Source organism: Bufo bufo, chromosome 4 (genome assembly GCF_905171765.1).
Source record: "Bufo bufo chromosome 4, aBufBuf1.1, whole genome shotgun sequence".
Classification (NCBI taxonomy): Eukaryota; Metazoa; Chordata; class Amphibia; order Anura; family Bufonidae; genus Bufo; species Bufo bufo.
The window spans coordinates 266,461,558-266,478,272 of record NC_053392.1 but is presented as its reverse complement, the minus strand read 5'-3'; the positions used below and the strand labels follow the sequence as shown (position 1 = coordinate 266,478,272).

Below are 16,715 nucleotides of genomic sequence, written 5' to 3'. Positions count from 1 at the left end.
TACACGCTGATTGTTTTTCTGCGTTGCTACCCCTTCAGCAGCCTCCTCCCATAGCACCCTTTGATGACCTTTCGCCTCCTTTTTCCTTCCATTAAGAACCTTGCCTTACAGATATTTCAAAACAATGAAAATTTGTTAAAAAAAAAAAAAAAAGAACCTTTCATTTATCATACCACACTCCTAGTCCACTGGCGCCTCTAGTTTCTCCTATCTCTTGGATAATTGCTTCCACTAGATTGGATTAACCCTTGCTATTTACTTCTTTGTTTTTCTCTACATATCTACCGTGATTCGTTTGAGGAGACACTCCCCACTGATCAGAGGCAAAGAGGCTGACTCTGGATGGAGTTATCTAAACATAGACATTCAAGAACTTACCAAAAGAGTTAAAAGAGAAGTCTCTTCATTCCTAACCAACGAAGATTACGGGAAAGTACAGAATATTAAAAGTGAAATTTGGTTGGAGACTAGCACCGATCTAAAAGAAGTAAGAAGTAATATAGACTTTAAAGACATTATCATTAGTTCCACTAAGGACTATGTACATAATGAAATCGACAGTCTCTTTCTCTCTATATATTAACACTGGAAATCATCCCGAGGGGTCTAAGACTAGCACTAAAACCAACATTCCAGAACGATTTGGCATTCACAAAAAAATGGTTACAGATTAGTGATGATTGCTCCAGGAGCTTTATGGAAACACTGATTAACAAACTTAGAAATACAAGTCAGGTATTAGTTATTAAACTAAAACAATATGTCATAGGAAAGACCCAAACACCTCAAAATAGCTCCCCACTCTACAATAAAAGAGAAGATTTGAGAATATATGAGTACAACAAAGTTCGATTCAAGTGTCAAAAACTTATTAGAGACCTCAATGACAATACTAGGAAGGAAATAAGAGTATGTGATAGAAGACTCATAAATAGTTCCAGTCCAATGAGCAATAGCGGAGGCAGCATATCCGGTGAAAAAAAAATCCCTTTATTGGGAACTGCTTACATGTAAAAATGTGGTTACAGGAAAATTGCTATGTTTCGGCTATGACATAGCCTTTGTCAAGCCTTACCCTGCTTAAAAAGTAGAAGCCACACCTTCACAAACGGACGTGGCCAATGACATACATCAATCATGAATACATTATCCACCCTATAACAGGTGCGTGAATACATAATCACCTCATATACATACAACCATCCTCCCATGTACGTATAGGGTGAATCACTAAGGAACACATACCTCCATGCAGCACGTCAGTATCGCGTCCCCCTGCTTCAAGAGCGCATGTCCAGGGAGGCGGAGTCTTGCACTCACGTGCCTGGCTCTGGTCACATGATCGCAAACCAGCCCGTCCTAGCAATCAACAGTGCCGCCGAGCCGCCTCCAACTCCTCCCTCAGAACGCGGGATGGGTTGTTATCCCTGCCTTGGTTGCTGCAACTGTGGCAATATGGTGAAGGGTGATACCTTTGCCCATCCCTACAGCGGTAAACCCTATAAAATAAAAGAGTTTTACACATGTAGGTCTCGTGACGTGGTGTATATGATCACATGCCCTTGTGGCCTCATCTATATAGGTGAGACCACAATGGAGGCCCGCGAACGCATTATTTCCCATAAGAGAAACATTAGACGGGCACAAGTTGATAAACCTGTAGCTAAGCATTTCCTTGAGCATGGACACTCGGTCAATCAGCTGCGGTTCCGGATTATCGACTCGGTCGGTAAAATGAGACGAGGGGGTGATACGGACCGTATTTTGCGCAAGAAGGAACTGAAGTGGATTTTTGAATTGAAGGCACTCCAAACATTTGGGATGAATATTGAATTTATTGTGGGCAACATATAGGTGGTCCATGTGACAGAATGCTGAATTATGTACTCAGTTTAGTGATTTTTAATACGTCCTTGTTTTTAGTAGAGTTATACACATTTATGTCACATTGTTTTGCACACTGAACACGGCTCCATGACGCAGAAGGCAGCGGTGGAGGAATTTGCCCCCCTCCATCGCTGGAGATTGATGTATGATCGCTCCGCTCTTAATATACTGTGGGGATGTTTGATGTCAGCATTTTGGTGCGGGCGGTCAGTTAAGCGTCCCTAGCAACAGAGCGCGTTTTGAGGGAGGAGTTGGAGGCAGCTCTGTTGATCGCTAGGACGGGCTGGTTTGCGATCATGTGACCAGAGCCAGGCACGTGAGTGCAAGACTCCGCCTCCCTGGACATGCGCTCTTGAAGCAGGGGGACGCGATACTGGCGTGCTGCATGGAGGTATGTGTTCCTTAGTGATTTACCCTATACATGGGAGGATGGTTTTATGTATATGAGGTGATTATGTATTCACGCACCTATTATAGGGTGGATAATGTATTCATGATTGAAGTATGTCATTGGCCACATCCGTTTGTGGAGGTGTGGCTTCTACTTTTTAAGCAGGGGTAATTGGGGATCACTTTATGCTTGACAAAGGCTATGTCATAGCCGAAACGTAGCAATTTTCCTGTAACCACGTTTTTACATGTAAGCAGTTCCCAATAAAGGGATTTTTTTCACTGGATATGCTGCCTCCGCTATTGCTCATTGGACTGTATACTCAGGAGCCTGTATGGATCTAGGGCTCCAAGTGGGCTGCTGCATTCTGGTCGACCGCAAGATCTGGTGAGTGCGACTTCTGATTGATATATTGCATGATCATAAATAGTTCCAGTCACCACGGGAACAATAAACCCCATGGCCATTTCCAAACCTTCCCACATAGAAGACATCATAATATATACCCTACATTTGATAGTCACCAAATGAAAGGTACATTTAGACCACCTTTCTATGCCCAAGTAGTCAGCAAACTTCCAAAGAATAGAACAATTTACAATAGTAAATTTAATCAAGTAAAACCGTCTGCAAGCAGACAGACTAACAATAAGAAAGACCACAATACCCATAAAAAATCCCAAGCACCTAAGTTCATACCAACACATCCCTCAGAATCTGTTCCTAGCTACAGTGCTAATACTGATCCAGTTGAGGATCAAAATAACTCCATTTACGTTACACCCCTACCACCCAGGAAATCTGAGACTTTCATAGGTTCATCATTAAAAATTCCCACACCTTGGTCCCACCAGCCCATAAGTACTAGTGAACCAGCTATCAATACATTCCTATCCTCACAGGATAGCATATCCAATATCATGACCCATTCTGTATTCACGTTCAGTCCTGATGCTTTTTTAGCTTTACCCTCCAGTCTCCAGGAAAGCCCTTTTTTAGAGCAAATCTCACCCCTGATCACAAAGCGACATTCAACCATTCCAACCTTACCCCCTCCAAGGATTAACCTATCCAGTATTCAGGATCTAAATACACTAATTTCTACACCGTGTCCCACTTATGTAACCTCCGCCAGGCCAGTTCAACCACTGAAAATCACACACTTTTACACCCCAATTCAGAGTGTAATAAAAATACCAAAATCTGCTACAGAGGATCCAGGGGAGGCCGCAACCAACATGCCAGTAAACAAAAAAAAACCGGATCCAAACTGACACCCCCTTAGACACAATAATAACACAAAAAGACAAACTGCAGGAAAAGGGCATCTTCAATTTGTCAAATTATTTGTTAAGAGAGAATGAGATCGAACTACTTAGTAAAGGATTGTCATTCTGTCCCACAAAAATTATTCATAGATCTAAATCAATTCATCAGAAAATTAACGCTTCAGTGTCATTTCAATATGAAAGACCCCTTTAACCATAGAAAGCCGTCCTCGACAGAGAATTATTCAATAAACGACACTCTAGTTACAAACCCAGGCACCCACGCTGAGCATTATGACACCTCGGATATGATCACTCCGATTAAACCAGAACTAAAGAATCATCATTTTACCCCCTGGAAAGTAGAGGCCCTCATATTGAGAACTTCTACAATATGGTTATGGGAGATCTGAAGGATAACTTCTCCGGATCAGATCCACTGCACCAGTTTAATAAGATGAATAAAAGGAAATCCATTATACTGGACCTAGAATCCAACAACCTAAGCCCTAATATACGACTAGCTCTCAAAAATTTTAGAAAAAATCATGATATAGTCATTAAAAGTGCTGACAAAGTGGGGAGGGGGGATAGTCTTCATGGATACCAGCTATTATGAAGCTGAATCAGTCAGAATACTTTCAGACACTGAGTACTATAGAACACTTAGTTACGATCCCACCAAGGAATACAAAAAACAACTCCACGAACTAATAGACCTTGGATACCAAACAGTCGTGATAGACAAAAAAGAAAGAACATACCTTAAAGTACTACACCCTTCCACAGCTCGATTCTCTTTTCTGCCTAAAGTACACAAATCCCTTCATAACCCTCCCGGACGACCCATCCTCTCTGGGTTAGGCTCATTAACCTCCATTCTGTCCGAATATGTAGACAGTTTACTCCAAAAATATGTAATTTCATTACTTTCTTACCTTAGAGATTCCACACAACTCATCTGCACCTTGAAATCCTATGATTGGAAAGATAATTATATGTGGGCAACCCTAGACGTTACAGCACTCTATAGTAACATAATACACTTGCGGGCCTGCAGGTGAGCTGACCCTGTAAAAGATTTGAGTTGCGGGCCTGAAGGTGAGCTGACCCTGTAAGAGATTTTAGGTTCGGGCCTGCTGGTGAGCTGACCCTGTTAAACATTATATGCTAGTGCCTGCAGGTGAGCTGACCCTGTAAAGCATTTTATGCAATGGCCTGCAGCTGAGCTGACCCTCTAAAAAGTTAAATGCGAGGGCCTGCATGTGAGCTGACCCAGTAAAAGATTTGAGTTGCTGGCCTGCAGGTAAGCTGAGAAACCTATATAAAGCCCAAAACTAATATCCAGGACCCAATAGAGAAAACCAATAGAAGATGTATGGGTCACTCAATAATCAAAAACGCATATGAATACAAAGTAATCACATAATTACATCATTTTTATTGAAAATTTCACAAAGATATGATTGGCAAAAACCACAGGACATTTGAAAACATTAAAAACCAAAAGGACCGTTGGTGGGTGGTCAGTGTACAATAATAAAGTGCAAGTGCAATATTAATGGTCAGCATCTGATAGTAAAAACTGGTGTGACCAATCAATTTGAGCTCAATAATAAATGGTATCAAAATTCATGTCTCAATACCTCAAAACCCCATTGCCAAATCAGTGATGTCACATAACGCACATAACAGATACTGACCAACCGAACTTAGACACGCACACGAACACTACCAGTTCACTCCCCAACGCGCGTGTTGCATTCGTTTTTTCAAGGGGGTACCATTAATATTGCACTTGCACTTTATTATTGTACACTGACCACCCACCATCAGTCCTTTTGGTTTTTAATGTTTTTAAATGTCCTGTGGTTTTTGCCAATCATGTCTTTGTGAAATTTTCAATAAAAATTATGTAATTATGTGATTACTTTGTATTCATATACGTTTTTGCTTATTGAGTGACCTATTCATCTTCTATTGGTTTTCTCTGCAGGTAAGCTGAACCAGTAAAAGATTTTAGGTGCGGGCCTGCTGGTGAGCTAAGGTGGAACCGACAAACCCAACTTGAATTTGATGGCTGCATTAATCTGCAGGTGACCATGATACAGCTCCACAGATTGTTTCCATCTGCATCTTTCTAAGCAACCTTAGTCTTCTATCCAGACTCAGTCATTGTGCCACTATGTGGCCTTCTCATGCTGCCATCTCCACACCATGTCACCTTGCCACTCATTTTTATCACCATGCTGCTGCTGATGCAGCTTAAAAGGGCTTAAAGTCATCACCAGGCCCACAATCTAATTAAGGTTTTACGCACAAAACCAAAGTAAAAAAATCGATTTTATAGGAAAAATTTGGAAAATATTATCTCCTCTATATTTACTTGTATATAAAGTGCAAGTGCTGCCAAAAAATGCAAGGAAGAGGCACTCCGATACAACCTGTATATCACATAAAGGAGGGCCTCATTTACATTGAGTTGCGGTCCTGCAGGTGAGCTGACCTTGTAAAAGATTTTAGGTGCGGGCCTGCTGGTGAGCTGACCCTCTAAAACATTATGGGCGAGAGCCTGCTGCTGAACTGACCCTCTAAAACATTATGGGCGAGAGCCTGCTGGTGAGCTGACGCTCTAAAACATTATATGCGAGTGCCTGCTGGTGAGCTGACGCTCTAAAACCTACTTATGTGAGGAACGCACAAAAATGGAACCAGTGGTACACACATGTACGCCTAAGATACAGAGTTTATGGCAAAACAATTTGGCAGAGTTGTAACCAACAGATAGAAACAACATTAGTCACAGTCACTTAGCATTCATACTATGCAACAGTGCAAGAACTAATATTACATGCACCATATATTCATAAAATGCTGAGTTTGAAACAGAGGGGTTATAAACAAACAAATCAATGAGACCATAATCACAATTGCTTGACAGTCATACTGTGACACAATGCATGGGCTGATATTACCTGCATCACTGCGTACTGTGTTGTTTTCATTAGCTACCAAATGGGATCATACATATCAAGTCGCTTGAGGTGCGAGTAGAATTAATAGAAACTCTCAATCTGCCAACTGTGTGACCAGAATTGTGTTCCTGGGGCCAGATGATAGCTCCATTATACCTGGGAAGTGTTTGATTTAAAAAGGGGGGCAAGGAGGGTGTGGACTTCACATGCAATCTCCTGATTTGATAGCTACCTGATACCTCAAGCCATCTGCTACAAGATAGGCAGGGTGAGTAATGAGAAACACACCCACAGTCTCCAACATGCCTCCAAACAATATGCGTTCCAAGCCTCCTTCTCATGTGGAGAAAAAAAAAAAAACACAAACGGGGGAATTGGGAAAAATCAGCAATCTAGTGCAGTTATATAGTTATTACCCCCCCCCCTTTATTACACACGAGAGAACCGCAACATCACGTTCATGTTATTAGCCTAAAGTACACTTCCCAGGAAAATGACACCAAAATATATTACAGATTTATAATTAATGGATATCAGAGGTGGTCAAAATAAAGAGCCACCATAGCAATAAAGACTATTAATGCTTCTCGCGTAGATAGATGGATTCCTATACTATTGGAGGTGAGGTTACTTATCAATAAAGGACAAGGAAAACTGGGTTAAATGAAGCATGAGAATGTCAACCTCTCATTAAGTCTTCCGGGTGACTGGGACCGAAGCCTATAGATCCACTCTGTTTCTTTCTGAAGGATCCTTCGGTCCCAGTGACCCCTTCTAGGAGAGGGTCACACCAATTCCAGTGCCGAAAATGATACGGCCTTGGGATCGCCATTATGGTGTTCCGAAACATGGTCGGCCACCGGAGTATTATTCATTAACATGTTCCAGAATCCTACGTCGGAACTCTCTAACTGTTTTCCCGACGTAGTCAAGGGGGCAGGAACACTGACACAAATAAACCACTCCTTTACTCCGACATTTAATAAAGTCTCTTATCACATAGCTAATCTTCGTAGCCGAACATACGTTAGATTTAGTCTTGTTGATATAACCACATGCCAAACACTTACCACAACGAAATGTACCTAATGGTTTACGATCAAGCCAAGTGCCTGCTGGTTTTGGGCGCGCAAAATGGCTATGGACCAAACGATCTCCTAGACTTCTACTGCATCTGAAGGTGATGCCTGGGCTAGACGGAAGGGCTTCTGCTATGTCTGGATCCATGAGAAGGATGGGCAAATACCTATTAAGTATTTCCCTGACACCCCTATTCTCTATATCGAATGTTGAGATAATTCTCATAATTTTGTTTTTCGGGGTCAGAGTTCCTGGGCACCAGGAGATTTTCTCTGTCATGTTTAGGGATAGTTATTATGTATCCCAGTTTCTCAGCCTTTTACCACCCCTCGTTTACCATTGATAGCTTTCTATGCACCAATTAGGATGCTTTATCCAAGTTGTAATTTTATTTTATCACGATTATAAATAAAAGTTAAGTTTTAGGTCCTTGCCCTCAGTGATACATTATATGTAGGTGCCTGCTGCTGAGCTGACCCTCTAAAACATTAGGGGCGAGGGCCTGCTGCTGAATTGACCCTCTAAAACATTATGAGGCAGCTGGTCCAGGCGGAACAGGAGGTACCTAAGCGAGGTACCATAGGTGCAGGCATTGTTAGCAGCTTGTAACCAGGAGCAACAGTGCATGACCGAAGGATGAGGCAGAGGCAAATTCAAACAGGCAACAGGTCAGGGCAGGCAGCACAGGTACAGGTCAGGCAATCCGGATCAGCAACAGGAGAGTCAAGGCAAGCAGGCAGGGATCAAACAGGTAGCAGAGTCCAAGAAAACAAGCACGAGTCAGGAGCAAACACAGGAACACAAGCAGATATCAGGAACAGGACACAAGGACCTTGACACTGAGGCTTCTGGGAAGGAGGCTGAGCCACTGATATATATGTGCAGGAGGGCTAGGATTGGTCAGCGAGGTCACATGATCCAATCCATAAAGCACAGGAAGTGGCGCACAGGAAACAAGCAGCAAGCATGCTTTGGCCAGGGCTGAAAGGAAACACTAAGCAGGGGAACAGCGGCACACAGCAGCTGCTGTTACATTGGGGTGATATACATTAATAAATACTGAGTGGTTTAGCTTTAAATTCTGCATAGAACTCCCTGAAAATGGCTGGCAGCCTGACTGAGTTACACAGTGACGCAGTCTCACCAAATTCTCCCTAACACTAAACTAGCTGTATCCTTTATTTAAAGATGATTTCTTTTCTCTCTGTCAGACATCCTATCATAGCAATGTATAACTCCAAAAAACTCATGGGAATTTATATAGTGCTTATGACATCTGTCAGTATTAGGCATTAGCAAAGCAAGCTTCGGATCCTAAATCCGAAGTCGCTTCATTCAAAACTTTAGTTTATTGCTTTACGGAGATCCATCTCTGTACAGCATTAAAATGTATGGCCTCCGTCGAGGTGAAGTCAGTTATTCCAGAAGTCTTGCAAGACTTCGGTGAATAGTTTCAGTATATGATTTTTAAACTGGAAAACTATTTTAAAACTTGGATCTGAACTCAGCTTCAATTCAGATTTGTACCTCAGAATCGAAGCCGAGTTCAGATCCAAGTTTTAAAATGGTTTTCCAATTTAAAAATCAAATATGGAAGTTATTTCCTGAAGTCTTGTAAGACTGACTTCACCTTGTCTAAGGCCATACATTTTAATTATGTACAGAGACGGATCCCCGTATGGCATTAAACCAAAGTTTTGAGCAAAGTGACTTTGGATCTAGGATCTGAAGCTTGCTTCGCTCATCCCTAATCGGTATTTTTCCTCCTGATTGGCCAAGGCTGAGTGCAAGGCATTACAGGCTAGCCCACTGACCAGGGTGCCACCTGAGATCATGTGCTATTCTTTCTTCATCTTACCTGCCCTATTGTGCTGTCTTCTCATTTGTAAAATGGCAGATGTCAATTTGGCCATTTGGCCGAAATGAATTGCAAAAGTTTCAGATTCACCAGTATCTGAATTTTTGGGGAAATTCTAAACAAATTAAATTTATTTAGAATTGATTCACTCTAATTACAAGTTTTTTATCATAACATAGCCCACTTTTAAATTAGCTAAAGTTTTCAGATACTGTTTAAATGCCATTGCTTGTGTGACGTAAAACATTTCATTACCAATCAAACTGGCACTCACCTTTTGATCCAGAAGTAATGTATTTGTAGGAATTGCCGCAAAAGCTTTATAACTTGACTTGATTTTGTATAACTACAATGCACAAAAACAGTAGATTATTTTTTATAGACAGAGTATGGGAAAAAAATAAAATAAAATATATATATATATATATATATATATATATATAAAACAATGCCTGTTGGGCTCTACTTTAACATAACATTCAGTGTAGAGAAAAATTAAGCCTTGTATAGAATAAAACTAATCTAAAATTAAAAAATAACAGTCCTATATTCTATTTTATGGAAATAATGTATAAATTTCAACATCCTTCCAACAGAATGGACAATCACTTTTCATAGTTTAAGGGGGTTCTCCGGGAATTAAGAAAATGAAAATACTGAAATATTACTTATATTTCAGTATTTCAGTATACAGTATATGATCATGATTCATGACAAGCAGAGCAGAGAGGAGGATGAGGCAGCTCTTTAGCTCAGTCTTGTGAAGTAACTTGTCCTCCTGTGTGATTAGGACAGGTTTTACGTGCACTAATAGGACAGCGGCCATTTTATTTCCCCTGATGATTGCTCTCTAGACAAAATGAGCCATTATAAATAATGAAAGGTGTTTGTGAATATATTTATTATAAAATAATATTTAAGTATTAAAATTTTCTTAATTCCCAAAGAACCCCTTTAAAAAGGTTTTTGAAACACAATCCAAAACTTACAATGTTCACCAATAATAGACTGTCAATATAAAAATGCAGTGTAAATCACAGGCAGTATGTTATAGAGAAGGAGGAGCTGAGCAGAATGACATATAGTTTTATGGGAAAATATTCAGTATGAATTACCATTTATTGATTTAAATCTCGGCTCTTTCTGAGATTAGCTGCCTAAGTGAGCTCAGAATGAGCAGAGGTTTAAATGTATAAATTACATGTTTTATTGAATAATTTCCCATAAAACTTGCCATTTGACAGCTAATGCAGCTGGAAGTTTCATTATGATGTCTTAATAGGATGTTACACTTTATAAACCTATAATCTCATTCTCATGGTGTCTACCTTTGCTTGCAAATAGTACTACATGAATGTCAGTTGAAACTCCAATCTATTATTACTCCTGATTATTATTGCAATCAAATTTACTTGACTAAGATAATGAAGTTTAGTTCTTTTTTACCCTAATTTTAAATACATTTTTCACACATTAAAGAGGACTTGTCACCTCTCTTGCCATGTCTGTTTTAGTAACTACTTGTATTCTCAGTGAAAAAAACAATACTGGAGAATCTTTGTGCACAACCCTGCTTTGTGCTGTTCCTCTGTTATTCCTTGTGGAAATGTATGTATAACTTGACAACTATTCAAAGGGGTGTGTCCCTACACAGATACTGTCAGCATTGATTGGAGTACAGGGTGGGCCATTTATATGGATACACCTTAATAAAATGGGAATGGTTGGTGATATTAACTTCCTGTTTGTGGCACATTAGTATATGTGAGGGGGGAACTTTTCAAGATGGGTGGTGACCATGGCGGCCATTTTGAAGTCGGCCATTTTGAATCCAACTTTTGTTTTTTCAATAGGAAGAGGGTCATGTGACACATCAAACTTATTGGGAATTTCACACGAAAAACAATGGTGTGCTTGGTTTTAACGTAACTTTATTCTTTCATGAGTTATTTACAAGTTTCTCTTTGTTTACAGCCATTGACATGTCGCTGAGGTTAACACGTGAGGAGCGGATAGAAATTGTGTTGATGTCTGGTGAACGCAGTAACCGGGTCACTGCAGCAGATTTCAATGCAAGACACCCTACGAGACCACCCATCTCCCATGCTACAGTTAGCAAACTGCTTGCTAAGTTTCGTGAAACTGGTTCAGTGTTGGATTTGCCAAAATGAGGACGCATGAAATCTGTCTCTAATAAAGAAACATCAGTGGCTGTCCTAGCTTCATTCAGCAAGAGCCCACAGCGTAGCACTCGCCGCATGTCACTGGAGAGTGGCATTAGTCGAACATCCCTTCGGCGGATATTAGCTACTCATAAATGGCACCCTTACAAACTCCAGCTACTGCAGCATCTCAACGAGGGTGACCCAGATCGGTGCACTGAATTTGCAGAATGGGCAAAACAAAAATTGGAACAGGACCCTCAGTTTACGCAGAAGATTTTGTTCAGTGATGAGGCAAACTTTTATGTGAATGGTGAAGTCAACAAACAAAACTACCGCTATTGGTCTGACACTAACCCACATTGGATAGATCCCTCCAAGACTGTTGGAACAAAAAAATTGATGGTATGGTGTGGTATATGGGGTACAAAGATAGTGGGGCCATTCTTCATCAATGGAAACCTCAAGGCCACTGGATATGCGAAATTGCTACATGATGATGTGTTTCCCTCTTTATGCACTGAAGCTGGCACGTTCCCTGAGTTTTTCCAGCAAGATGGTGCACCACCACATTATGGGTGTCAGGTCCGAGTATTCCTAGATGAACAGTTTCCTGGAAAGTGGATTGGTCATCGTGGGCCAGTTGAATGGCCCCCAAGGTCTCCCGATCTGACCCCCTTAGACTTTTATCTTTGGGGTCATCTGAAGGCAATTGTCTATGCTGTGAAGATACGAGATGTGCAGCACCTGAAACTACGGATACTGGAAGCCTGTGCTAGCATTTCTCCTGCGGTGTTGCTATCAGTGTGTGAAGAGTGGGAGAAGAAGGTTACATTGACAATCCTACACAATGGGCAGCACATTGAACAAATTTTATAAGTGGTCAGAAACTTGTAAATAACTCATGAAAGAATAAAATTACGTTAAAACCAAGCACACCATTGTTTTTCTTGTGAAATTCCCAAAAAGTTTGATGTGTCACATGACCGTCTTCCTATTGAAAAAACTAAATTTGGATTCAAAATGGCCGACTTCAAAATGGCCACCATGGTCACCACCCATCTTGAAAAGTTCCCCCCCTCACATATACTAATGTGCCACAAACAGGAAGTTAATATCACCAACCATTCCCATTTTATTAAGGTGTATCCATATAAATGGCCCACCCTGTATATCAGAGTGAGTAAGGACATACTTGAATTTGGAAACATTTGTCAATTTATCCATTTCTAGAGTGAATGGATGCCTTCACACGTGGCAGATTTTGTGGCAGAAATTTCCACGACTAAAAGTCAATTCCGTTCAATTGAATGAGGCAGCAAGCGCATGAATTTCTGCAAGCTCCATTAAGGTGAACTGATTTTCAGTCGCATAATTCTCTGCCACAAAATCTGCCACGTGTGAAGGCATCCTTGAAAAAGGAAAGGTAAAAAAAGATGGTCAAGAATTGTTATTTCATAAAAAAAATCAGCATTTTCAATATTAGTCATGTCACAAAAGCTTATAGGTCCTCTTTAACCCCTAAGTGACCACCCGTACGCCTTTTTACGGTGGTCACTAAGCGGCCTTAGACCGGGCTGCCTTTTTTACGGAGGCCTAGTCTAAGCGTTGCATGGGTCCCCTGTGCAGCGGGGAGCAGGGGCCCAGCTCTCACATGAAAGCCACGGCCCTGCTCTAACAGCCTGGACCCGCAGGAGTGCTGATCCGGGCTGTTTAACACTTTATATGCCACGGTCAATGGCGCCCGCTGCATGTAAAGTGCTGACAGAGGGAGCGGACTCCGTCTGTCTCCCATCGGCACCCCCCAAATGCGATCGTGGGGTGCCGATGTGTGTGAAGGCTGGCTGGGGTCTTGTGTAGGCCCCAGACCAGCCTTTAGTAATTTCTAGCAGTCTGCGCCTCTCTGGGGCAGCCTGCTGGTCAATGTCAGAATAGCACTGATATTAAAATGCAATGCACTATAGTGTTAATGCTTTGCATTTTAAAATCAATCAGCATGTTGTCTGTTATAGTCATCTTGTGGGACTATTAAGTGGTAAAAAAAACACATTTATTTAATTTTAAAAATCCCATAAAAAAATTATGCTTTCAATGAAAAAAAAAAACTCCCCCATATGTTTAGTAATGTCATGTCACGACCCAGACTACATAAATATCATGTAAATTATCACCTATGGTGAACGCCGAGAAAAATAAATAAAAACAAAGACAGAGTTTCTAATTTATTAATTTATTATTTATAACAAACGATCCAAAAGCTCTATTTACTCCAAAATGATACCAATGAAAAATACAAGTCGTCCCACAAAAATCAAGCCCTCACACAACTCCATAGAAAGAAAAATAAAAAAATTATGGGTCTTGGGATGCGGCAATGCAAAAAAAAAATTCTTTAAAAAAATGGGGTTTTATTGCAAAAAAAAATATATATGTATTTGGTATCACTGTAATCGTAATGACCCAGAGAATAAAGATATTATGTTATTTATACCGAAAAATGAACGCCATAAAGCAGTATTGCTGTTTTTCCCATATCCCTTCCAGAAAGAGTTAATAAAAGTTAATCAGAAAGTTATATGTACCCCAAAATGGCGCCATTAGAAACTACAACTTGTCCCACAAAAAACAAGCCCTCATAAAGCTATGTAGACAGAAAAATAAAAAAGTTATAGCTCTTGGAATGCGACGATAAAAAAAGTAAGAAAAACGCTTGGTCAATAAGGCCCAAAACAGGCTGCTCACTAAGGGGTTAAATAGTATGCTTAGAGATTTTTCTTGACTGGCAGGACCTACATGTAACAATATTTTTACAAATATTAGTTCCATTAGCTCATGGCTGTTTACTCTACATTACATTTACCACCCCTTGATATACCAATTAATGCTGGGTTGTAATTTGGAGTACCTAACTGAGCTACTACTAGCTAACTAGCTACTAGTTAATTCCTAGATATCAATGCAGAGTTCCGCCTTGGCTGTTCGCTGTAGAGTGCCTGAAGGCACTCTTACCAGCTGTGAGTTACTGAATCAAATTAGATTCCTTGTGCATCCAGGAGCTTCACGGGGAGCAGCTGAGACAAGAATCTACATCAATATCTAGGAATTAATGGCTGGTAGCAGTACAATTGGGTGCTCTATGTGTAATAACCAAGACAGGAACCCTCATTATAACCCAGAAGAAAGGCTAATGTCAGTGCTTTGTGATCTAATAATAGAGGCAGGCAAAGTGCACTTGGACATCTATATACAGGATAGAATGTACAACCAATATTTATGCATATGAACTGATTCAGTCCTACAATAGCCAAAGAAAATATCCTGACATACAACAGTCAAGAATACACATGAATTATTGCAGACTGGCTATAGATAAATATAATAACTGAACCAGAAATAATTAGCCAGGTGAGCACACTGCAGGTGCTCTACTGCTAATGTTCTATCAGTTATTGCAGCTAACATAACATCCATTATATTACAGAAATACATCTGTTATTAATTAAGCAATAGAGCTGAGAACTGCTACTTTATTTTAAACAGCAGTGTGTTTTTTTTTTTATAGCAATACATAAAAAATTAAGGGGGACATTTATCATTGGTTGCTATGGGCAAGGTATTGAAAGGTATATCAAGAAGTGGCAATCGAGACAAAACAGCCATGAGCTAAAGAAACTGATATGCAGTATCTATACCCTAAAACTTGTGTAAAAGGTCACTTTGGAGTTTCAATCTTTCTGCAAAAGCATATACCTTCCAAAATTTTAAAGTGTTGGTGCCATATATATATACAGATCAGTTGTAACGCCTGTAGGTAGCTACAGACAAGAACAGTGAGCCCTAACCTAGAACCCAGCCTGCTTTCCTTTACCTACTTGCAGTACAAGCCCCTAGTGATGAGAGTCAGGGGCAATATTCGAATTTGCGATATTTTGCTAATATTTTGTAGAATATTCGTCTAATATTCACAAATTCGAATATTCGTTATATTCTACAGTCTTATTTCTTTACACGAAAAATCGGCAAGGTAATAATCACGTAATATCACATAAAATGTAGGCATCACAGCTCTATTAAACCACATCACCCCATGCTGTGAGTGAACAGAGGTGGCAGGCAGCCACTTCAGCAGGAGTTCTCTCCTTCTCCCGATCCAGCTAGCGGCAGCCAGGCCGTATCCACAGACAGTACGGTGTCTTTTACATCGTCATCATCCCTTTCCACTTCTCTCGCTCAAACTCCTCCTCCTCATCTGCTCCATCGTCAGCCATTTATAACGGAATGCGCGGCAAAGAAACAATTTTACGGGCCCAGCAATCCAAAGGCGCTCAAGCTTAATTCCTACCTGGCCAAGTTGTTGGCGTTGCAGTTGTTGCCGTACCATTTAGTCGAGTCTGTTGTCTTTAGAGAACTAATGGCGTCTGCTCAGCCTTGCTGGAAGATTCCTATCCTGCATTATTTCTGCCAAAAAGCCATCTCTGATTTGTACTTTCATGTGGTGGACAACGTGGGCTGCTCCCTGTGATTCTCGCTGCACGGTAAGGTTCACACCAGGGTGGACACCTGGAGAAGCTCTTACTGGCAGGAACTAGTGTTGAGCACGAATATTCAAATAGCGAATTTTTATTGCGAATATCGCCACTTCGAGAATTCGCGAATATTTAGAATATAGTGCTATATATTCGTTATATCGAATATTCAGCATTTTTTTCCATCTGAACACATGATTCCTCTCTGCTTCTTGCTTGTTGGCCAATCAGAAGGAAGCAATGTCAATTTCACAACAATTCTTAGTGCACCAATCAGTAATCAGTAGTCAGACCTGCTAAAATGTGAAGTTGTACGTAGTGCGATAAAATATTCTAATCACTGCCGATTAGCACAATCACAAAAATATTGGAGCACTTGAGTCTATTTGCATGTAAAGCTATTTTAATGTTCTGCCGTGCAAACCATTTTCTCCAGTCTCAGGAAGCTTATACCAGCTTGAGAAATGTAGCCAAAGTGAGGCCTGTATTTTGCGTTACAAATTCGCATTCGAATATAGCCCCTACCGCTCATCACTAGCAGAGACAGTACATGTCTTTCACGGCCCAC

At 40.6% G+C, this 16,715-nt stretch overlaps 1 protein-coding gene across 4 annotated transcripts in view; it reads right to left on the bottom strand.

Moving 5' to 3' along the window:
* The window catches only part of LOC120998086 (muscular LMNA interacting protein), a 401,012-nt gene that overhangs the window by 290,093 nt on the left and 94,204 nt on the right, over window positions 1–16,715 (bottom strand). For all 4 annotated transcript variants that reach the window (XM_040428571.1, XM_040428572.1, XM_040428574.1 and 1 more), the window contains one exon: window positions 9,734–9,805. In XM_040428571.1, coding sequence (XP_040284505.1) covers window positions 9,734–9,805 — 72 coding nt within the window. The remainder of the gene's footprint in view (window positions 1–9,733; window positions 9,806–16,715) is intronic.